Genomic DNA, 8,434 nt, shown 5'->3' on the forward strand with positions numbered 1-8,434 from the left:
TTAACGGGATAACTGGAATTCAATAAAAACTTGTATATATTGCCATTCTGCTATATATATACATATATATCTAATCTTTACATTTGCGTTACATTTGTAAACTGAAACCAATTCAAAATATAAAATTACAGTTATGTTTGTGAGAGTTAACTTTAAGTTAAGCTTTATGTAAAGGATTGTAAAAGGTAACATAAAAGGGAAAACAAGTTAACTTTACGCCTGCGCTGTGATCCCAACTATTCTATGATCAGTGGAAACTTTTCCACCTCTGAACACTCTTGATTGAAGCTCGTGATAAACTGCTGCAACTTGGCCTCATGTTCTGCATCTCTGCGCGTTCGCTTTTGAGGTGGCATTGCCCTTTTGGGCAATTCGTCACTATTGTTCTTGGAGCTGTGCTCGTTGGCCTCATCCTCATTTTCCGACGAATCTGAGTCGACGAAAAGAACACGCACACGCTGCTTTCGCTTCCGCTTCGGTTTCTCCACCACGTAAGTCCGACGTGGTTTCTGCAGAGATTTAAATGGATTTGATTAGTTTGTCTCTTAGATTGAACTATTTTTAATGCTTAAATAAATTTTGTACGAGCTGCTTACTACCGCTTGAAGATGAACTTAAATCTTAGCGGCCCTGTTGGCTCAATCAAAATAAATAACCATTTCGATTTTGATTTAATATAGCGCAGCAACAGCAAAGATACTTCAGACTAAAAAGCGTCTCGTGTTTGTCAAGCGCAGAATAGATTGCAACATTTTAACGCTCACCTTTTCATCAAAAGTTGTCTCTGGCTCGAAATCCTTAAATAACGCCAGCGATTCATTCGTGGGTTCCTTAGCAATCATTGTTGAGCAGAGCATATCTTTAATGTTACGCTGCCGGGGCTCCCGTGCGTTCAAATCATCGTAAGCATGTCGCATAGGGGCTTGCGATACCTGTGGTAGTTCCTGCTGTGCAGGTCGCAGCTTCTTCAACCGCTGCAACTTTTCGTGTAGTGTTGTGTCGGCGCAACTTTTCGTCACGATTTGGTTAGGATCCCGGTCGCAGACTTCATCTTCTTCACTGAGAAAATCCTCAAAGCCAAACAGGTCACAACGTTGCCGCTGCTGTTGCTGATTATCCCGTGCACACTGATGTCCTGGACTATTGACTTCCTGTAGCTCATTCCGGCTCATGGACTTTTCTATGGGGTTCTTGCTTGTTTCTTGTCCTGGACAATTGCTATTAAATTCTTGCCGCTGATTGCTACTCAGCAATTCTTTTATGGGGGTCCTGTTTGTTTGTTGAACATTTTTCTTCCATGATGGCAGGACAACTACATCTAATATATTGATGTCCTTCAAAGGACTACGATACTGAAGTGCTCGTCGCGGATTAGGTAATTGCACAAGATTCTCCACATTTTCGATATCTTGATCATCAATTGTCAATGATTGCGGCCCAGTGGATGTCTCTTCTACTTCTGCTGGTGGCGGAACATTTTCCCCATTTGAATCGTTACCAACGGCGCTGATATCCTGTTCAATAGAAGCAGAGCACTCAGGATCACCGGGTAAATAGACATGCCGTTTGCGTATAAAATCACTCGAGTACGAGGGTAATTGTGATGTGTTTAGGCCAAACTCAAAGGTATTAGGCAGAGGAGTCTCGTCAGGCACTCGCCAAGGAGAACTGACGCCACTAGGAGTAGCCGTTGCAGTTAGCGGCGACATTTGTCTTGTGCCTGAATTCCCCAGCACAGGAGACAATATAGTTGAGTTTGCATCTAGAGCTGTATGGCTCCTGCCATTGAGCGGTGTGCTAACACATTTCTTGGCCATTTGCAGCAGTTCAAGGCGCCTTTCCGTAAATTGCTGTGCCTTAGTTTGATTGAGCATGAGAGACCGCGCTAATGGACTGTAGGCGCCCTCTACAACTGTTTTATGAGCCACTGCAGTGGTTGGTAACAGCTGGACGGGTTTATCTACTTGCTCAGGTACAATATCTACTCTTACATTGTTTTGCTCCTCACAGATGGGTGAAAGGTGTGGTTGCTCCGTCTCCTGAGCAATGATTGGCTCCTTTCCATCCACGTTGCGAATGGAGCACTGCTTTCGCTTGCCCACTGGACGCACTTTTTTACGTACAGCGCGTGCGCGCGTTTTCCCCGTTTTTGAGCGAGTCATCGCGCAGGCTCGACCGTTTTCAATCATATTTTTTATTATATCCGCCGCCGGATCGGGTTTTTCATCGTCTTCGATTTGGGACTGTGAAAGAAAGTCATAGACCTGCCTTGTGACCGAAGAACGGGTTCTGGTTGGCGGCTGATCGCGATGAAAAAATCGCGGCACACGTTGCGGCATGATCAACTTCTTCTGCTCGTTCTGACACGTTTCCTGAACATTTGCGTCGCGTATGATACGCTCTCGACGTGTTACGGTGACGTTACCTTAAACGTTCTGAATGGTTAACTGATCATTAGGCATTTCGTTAATTGCTTACCTTGATGCTGCGGACAATTCCCCGCCGGCTTTTCATCCAGACGCTTCCTGCCAATATCTTCGAATCGAGCAGGTGGTTGGTTCTCTAACTGCTTCTTAGCAATATCCTGAACGGTGGAACAGCGACGTATTCGTACGCGACAAGGTTTTATCGAATAATCTAAGGTATTATGTATGATTAGATAAATATGGTTCTTTTACATATACGTTTACCTGAGTGCTATCTGCATATGCTCTTAAATTTTGTGAGCCTTTAACTGATTATTGTACGTACGCAATTTGCTTACCTTCGTGCAGAGTGAAATTCTTCACCGACTTGTCGTCCCGGTGTTTCTTGCCTGCATCTGCGAACTGATCGGATTGTGATTTTTCTAGCTGCTTATTGGCGAAGCGAAGGATGCGTACTCGACAAGGTTTTATTGGGAAATCTAAAATATTGTAAACGATTAGATACATATGGTACGTTTACTTTATAGTTTACCTGAGTGCTGTGTGGACTGGGATTTGCTCAAACTCTTTGCCTGCGTTTTGTCCGTAGCTTTCAGTTTGACGTTTCGCCTGTCAGCATTCTCGGACGCCTTTCCCATACCCTGAAAACCACCTGTAGTAATACAGTTACAGCGTCGTAATAATATGAATAATGCGCATTTCTTTGCTTGCCTGGTTGTAATGAATAAATCCTTGCATGCGCATCGTCCCGGTTTTCGGTGTCCCCATATTTTAATTGCGCAGCAGTTAATATCTTATTTACATCGTATGTTGTAGGATCCGTTGCTTGTAGCTTAAGTCGTTTAATTCGCACAATACATTTGCGTACTCGGACCAAGTTATTGCCTTTTAAAACTTCATTACTGGGCGTTATTGTTGCCCTTTCTAAAAAATCTTTCTTGCTTAAATTTGTTAAAGATTTCCGGGTATTTGTTGATATATTTTTTTTGTTTCCAGCACGCACTGTTTGTGCTTTTATTTTAGTTGATTTCACCATTTTGGCTGAAACATGTTTTACTTTATCAAATCAAGCGCAATTTATGTTCATATGTATTTATGCAGAACTAAATGCTTTCCCGCCATTTTTGTTACTCTGTTGTTACACAGAGCTGCAGCTGTTAGTTAATCGTTGGACATGTTATCGATAAGCATAGATAAGTTTCGCAGCAGCAGCTGATAGATGATGTGACGATAAATATAAAAAGGGGACAAAATTTCGACGTTTAATTAATATGTAACACAACAGCTACGCTACGACGTTTGATTAAAATTCCAAATTTCCAAATTGTGGTGTGTTTGTGTGCTGGCAAATAAGCAGACTGTGCATTCAGCCACAGTCCAGCAAGGGCAAGTGCAACCAAATTTGTTGTTTTGTTCCAATCGAAGAAACTAAAAAAGCCCCAGCGAGTGAAAGTTTTCTCGTCTTTGTTTTGTAACTGTAATTGTTTTTTTTGTGTTTTTTTTAGCTGCCATTTTTGAGTCAATATTCACACGGTATGAGAGCTACTCGTGGTTGACATCAGTTTTGCTCACTTATTGTCTATTTTGTTATACATATATACATCTGTATATAAATATATATGTATATGTATGTATATACAAAAATCGCGTCGTACCCCCTGAATTGGCCTTGTATTATTTGCACCAGGTACCATCAAAAAGGCAGAGGAAGAATATAGAACAGAAAAAACTCGCGCGAAACTATTTACATCGTAGAATATACACCCAAACCCGCCAACCCACTTCCCTCCTCTCCCACACACACGTTGCAAACAATTGCAGGCAGCCCAGCTAAATGAAGGCTGTTTGTGACGAGTGGAGAGAGAGAGAAGAAAAATGTTCGAATATTTAATACCCTAATTTAAACGTAATGTGACTTTTAAGGCAGATGTGCTAAATTCACTTTGGCAGGACCCTGTGTAAAAACCTTAATTGTGGCTGCTATAAGATCACTGATTTATAAGTATTACCCACCAACTTTTACAAACATGTCTGGAAAAATGCCGATAAAGCGTTAAAGTTTAAGAAATACAGAAAAGAAGGAATTTCACCAAGCTTAAATTTATGTTTTGTTGTATATGGAAAAGAGAAATTGACATTTTTTCTTATATTTATTGCTGTCTGCAACACTATTTGACTCAATTGAGCAACAAATTTAATCAGCCAAACAATAATCAAATCATCGAGCGAATGGTTAATTCTAGTCTTGTATCTCGCTAGAATGGGGTTGGGGATTGAGGATTGTGAGTTCAAGGTCACTTTGTAAGCGCAACTGAAGCGGATTATATACTGACATACACAGATTTGCTTGTTATATATAATTTTAATATCTAATTTACAAAACAGTTGGCCGTCCAAGTCGAAAGTTGTGTTGAGTCGAGTGAAGCCTTTGTGGTGGAAAAGTGGAAGTCCGTAATACGTCGGGAGCCAGAGCTTAAAGCCAATTTGTTTGTCGTTGTCGACGCAAAAGATGTGCGATACCAGCGACAAGGCACAGAAATGGAAATGTGAAATATGCACCTATGAAAATTATCCATCCTCCCTAAAATGCACAATGTGCCAGGCATCCAAGCCTTTGCTGAACGAGGATATTTTTCGGTACAACGTGTGATATATTTGATCGATTGGTAAATAATACATTTTTCATTCATTGTAACAGACTCAGTCCAGCGCAGACAATACATGACAACTACAACAACGCAGAGGAGGCGGCAGCAGGTCTGCCTGTCGAGCCCACGTCCACATGCTTTACACGCCAATCAGAGCAGCCCCAGCCACAGCAGGTGCGGCACAGCAACGTAGCTGATAGTGAGAAATGGGCTTGCAAAGTGTGCACCTATCTAAATTGGCCGCGCAGTCTGCGCTGTGTGCAATGCTGTACGAAACGTGGAGCTGCGGATAAAGAGACCAACGAGGCCGGCGAAGCGCTGCAAGCTTTACGCATTAGCGGGTCTGATACGGAGCTCAACCCCACGGAACAAGGCAGTAGGCAGTTAATAGGCGCTGTTGCTCCCAATTCGAATGGACGTAATGGCAGTCCCAGCTTGGAGCAGCAGCAAATCTGCACCAATTCAACGCATCTCAATAATGTAGCCAATACATCTCAAAGCCAGCAACAGCAGCAGCTGCAACAATTAACAAGCCAACAGCAACAGCAGCAGCACCAGAACTTGCCAACGCAGCAGAAGCTGTGCCATGTAGCCAAATGGGCGTGCAATGTGAGCAGTTATAAGTCATTTTATGTATGAGATTAGCTAACAATTTCATGTATCCTTAACAGTCCTGCACGTATGAGAACTGGCCCAAGAGTCTCAAATGCTCCATGTGTGGAAAAACGCGCGAATTGAGCAACTCTGGCTCACAGTCCGATTTGCATGCGTGTGCCAGCAATTCCGGTAGCAATAAGCAGCTAAATCAGCAGGAGGAACAGCAACAGCAGCAGCAGCAGATAAACACGGACACCGTCAGTGCGAACAATTCGTTCAATAAGAAACATATTTACCAACTAGGTATGTAGTAACTGAGTTCTCCACTCTATATAATGTATTTTAATTTAATTATGTATATGGCCTACTTTTATACAGGTTCTTCGGAAACTATCAACAACTGTGATACGCTACAAGAGCGCCAGGAGCGACGTCAGCGTCAGATCAGGCGGCAGGTCGATTGGCAGTGGCTTAATGCTTGCCTTGGTGTTGTGGAGAACAATTACAGCGCTGTGGAGGCGTATCTCTCGTGTGGTGGCAATCCGGCTCGTTCGTTGACCAGCAATGAAATTGCCGCCTTGAATCGTAATTCGGCTTTTGATGTGGGTCACACACTCATCCATCTAGCCATACGTTTCCATCGCGAAGAAATGTTGCCGATGCTCTTGGCACAGATCTCGGGCTCTGGGCCGGGTATTAAGCGTGTACCGTCATATGTGGCCCCTGATCTGGCAGCGGATATACGTCGCCACTTTTCGAATACGCTGCGCATACGCAAATCTGGCCTACCATGCCATTATGTTCAGAAACATGCTACATTCGCGCTGCCCTCAGAAATTGAAGAGCTGCCTATTCCTATACAGGAGCAGCTTTACGATGAACTGCTCGATCGTGATGCCCAGAAACAGTTAGAAATGCCGCCGCCGGCACTCAACTGGTCTCTGGAGATTACAGCAAGGCTGAGCTCACGTCTTTTGGTGCTTTGGAATCGCAGTGCTGGAGATTGCCTACTTGACTCAGCAATGCAGGCCACTTGGGGGGTCTTTGATCGCGACAACATTCTTAGGCGCGCGCTGGCTGACACTTTGCACCAGTGTGGACACGTGTAAGGGGGTCTAATATCATCTCCATGTGAAATCCTTCATATTTTCATGTATATTCCACAGTTTTTTTACCCGCTGGAAGGAATACGAAATGCTGCAGGCATCAATGCTGCACTTCACTCTAGAGGACTCGCAGTGGGAAGAGGATTGGAGCACGCTGCTGTCTTTGGCCAGCCAACCGGGCTCTTCATTGGAGCAGTTGCATATATTTGCCTTGGCCCACATATTAAGACGACCAATCATTGTGTACGGCGTTAAATATGTGAAGAGTTTTCGCGGCGAGGACATTGGCTATGCTCGATTTGAAGGTACGTTTGGCATGCAACGTTATAAGCGAAAAAATTAAATAGGACAACAATTATGCCATTAATTATATATTTGCTAGATTAGACGAAATACGTTCGTATATGTCTCAAAATAAGACCTATATCTGCAACTGTCTTAGATGATTGTAAATAGTAGTCAAGTATTATTTTCTATTCTTATATATTTGTTTCTAGGTGTATATCTACCTTTATTCTGGGAACAAAACTTTTGTACAAAATCGCCCATTGCACTGGGCTATACACGCGGTCACTTTAGTGCTTTGGTGCCAATGGAGCCGTTCTCCCGCATCGATGGTCGTCGGGATGATGCCGAGGATGTCACTTATCTGCCCCTAATGGACTGCGAACTGAAGCTGTTGCCCATACACTTTCTTGCACAATCGGAAGTGAGTGCCAATCAACAGAAGATCAAATCTATATGAAAGATTTCACTGTTGTTCGCTTGCAGGTGGGCAATGAGGAAGCAATGATGCGTCAATGGTTGGATGTGTGTGTCACCGATGGGGGGCTGCTGGTGGCGCAGCAAAAGTTATCTAAGCGACCGCTGCTGGTGGCACAGATGCTGGAGGAATGGCTGAATCATTATAGACGCATTGCGTGAGTCCGCCAAATTCAATGATATCTTATTGATTATATTTATATATATGCTTAAACAGTTTAATTTATTGATTTGACTTGTAGACAAGTGATAACTGCACCCTTTGTGCGTCGGCCGCAGATAAGCCACTATTCGAGCGATGGTGATTCGGATGAGGAATAACGGCGGCAAAGGTGAAAGGTCTTCTTTAATTGAAATTTAGCGCATGGTTAATGGATTGGAAATGAATTGGTTATATATATATATATATATATAGTATATATATATAGTATATATATATATATATATATATATATATATATATATATTTATATGAATATATATACATACCAGTTAAGTAGTTGTGGGCAAACTAAGGATTCACCAGCAATGTAATAAAAATACATTAAATAATATATATATATATACAGAAAACTATACGTATATATATTGAAAATATATATATTTATATTTGTATATATGTTAATCTGCACACATATTTCATATCCGTTTCCACCTTAACTTCAGTGGATTTTAGTCAAATTTATTCGCGTAATTCGGAGTGGGAGACAGACGGACAGATATTGTCAACATTAGAAAGCAAAAAGAAAAAACAAATTATATTTCAATATTATAAAGTAGTTTACTTAAAAAGGAGAATCTTTTAGAAGAGCGAATGGAAATCGAGAAATCAGAAATATTGATAAAGATTGAGTAAATTATATATGTATATGATTCTTATAATTAATTAAGTATG

General features: G+C 42.0%; 2 protein-coding genes and 1 non-coding gene across 8 annotated transcripts; 1 reads left to right on the forward strand and 2 right to left on the reverse strand.

The window, feature by feature from the left end:
• Nucleotides 1-131: 131 nt before the first annotated feature.
• On the reverse strand, nt 132-3,462 carry dmt (dalmatian). Its single transcript, XM_018103103.2, has 6 exons — nt 3,138-3,462; nt 2,959-3,078; nt 2,765-2,905; nt 2,479-2,637; nt 765-2,425; nt 132-509 (listed from the first exon to the last, which is right to left on the reverse strand). Exons 1-6 carry the CDS (start codon nt 3,460-3,462, stop codon nt 237-239), a joined length of 2,679 nt encoding a protein of 892 aa, XP_017958592.1. The 3' UTR covers nt 132-236.
• LOC115563851 (small Cajal body-specific RNA PsiU1-6) lies at nt 579-703 on the reverse strand. The gene has a single exon (XR_003980473.1).
• Nucleotides 3,463-3,614: 152 nt separating the features above from the next.
• On the forward strand, nt 3,615-7,955 carry trbd (ubiquitin thioesterase trabid). 6 transcript variants are annotated; one of them, XM_089265503.1, is made up of 9 exons: nt 3,615-3,755; nt 4,812-5,063; nt 5,125-5,683; nt 5,746-5,974; nt 6,050-6,776; nt 6,838-7,082; nt 7,275-7,486; nt 7,549-7,697; nt 7,782-7,955. In XM_089265503.1, the coding sequence occupies exons 2-9, from the start codon at nt 4,936-4,938 to the stop codon at nt 7,858-7,860; spliced, it is 2,328 nt and encodes a 775-aa protein (XP_089121629.1). In that variant the 5' UTR covers nt 3,615-3,755; nt 4,812-4,935; the 3' UTR covers nt 7,861-7,955. The 6 variants fall into 6 exon arrangements, with proteins under 6 accessions (XP_089121629.1, XP_017958389.1, XP_017958380.1 ...); XM_018102900.2 differs by having other exon boundaries at nt 3,656-3,812; nt 7,757-7,955; XM_018102891.3 differs by having other exon boundaries at nt 3,656-3,812.
• The last annotated feature ends 479 nt before the right edge of the window (nt 7,956-8,434 follow it).

The sequence above is a fragment of the Drosophila navojoa genome, chromosome 2, assembly GCF_054131105.1.
Source record: "Drosophila navojoa isolate 15081-1374.11 chromosome 2, UAZ_NAV_1.0, whole genome shotgun sequence".
In the NCBI taxonomy this organism is placed as follows: Eukaryota; Metazoa; Arthropoda; class Insecta; order Diptera; family Drosophilidae; genus Drosophila; species Drosophila navojoa.

Excerpts from the sequence above, each read along its gene's own strand:
- dmt (XM_018103103.2), bottom strand. The coding sequence starts at position 3,462 with ATGGTGAAATCAACTAAAATAAAAGCACAAACAGTGCGTGCTGGAAAC. Across the intron at positions 3,079-3,137 it reads GATTTATTCATTACAACCAG|GTGGTTTTCAGGGTATGGGA; the intron begins GCAAGCAAAGAA and ends GTATTACTACAG. Across the intron at positions 2,638-2,764 it reads GAATTTCACTCTGCACGAAG|ATTATTCGATAAAACCTTGT; the intron begins GTAAGCAAATTG and ends ATAATACCTTAG.
- trbd (XM_089265503.1), top strand. The coding sequence starts at position 4,936 with ATGTGCGATACCAGCGACAAGGCACAGAAATGGAAATGTGAAATATGC. Across the intron at positions 5,064-5,124 it reads CTGAACGAGGATATTTTTCG|ACTCAGTCCAGCGCAGACAA; the intron begins GTACAACGTGTG and ends TCATTGTAACAG. Across the intron at positions 7,083-7,274 it reads TGGCTATGCTCGATTTGAAG|GTGTATATCTACCTTTATTC; the intron begins GTACGTTTGGCA and ends ATTTGTTTCTAG.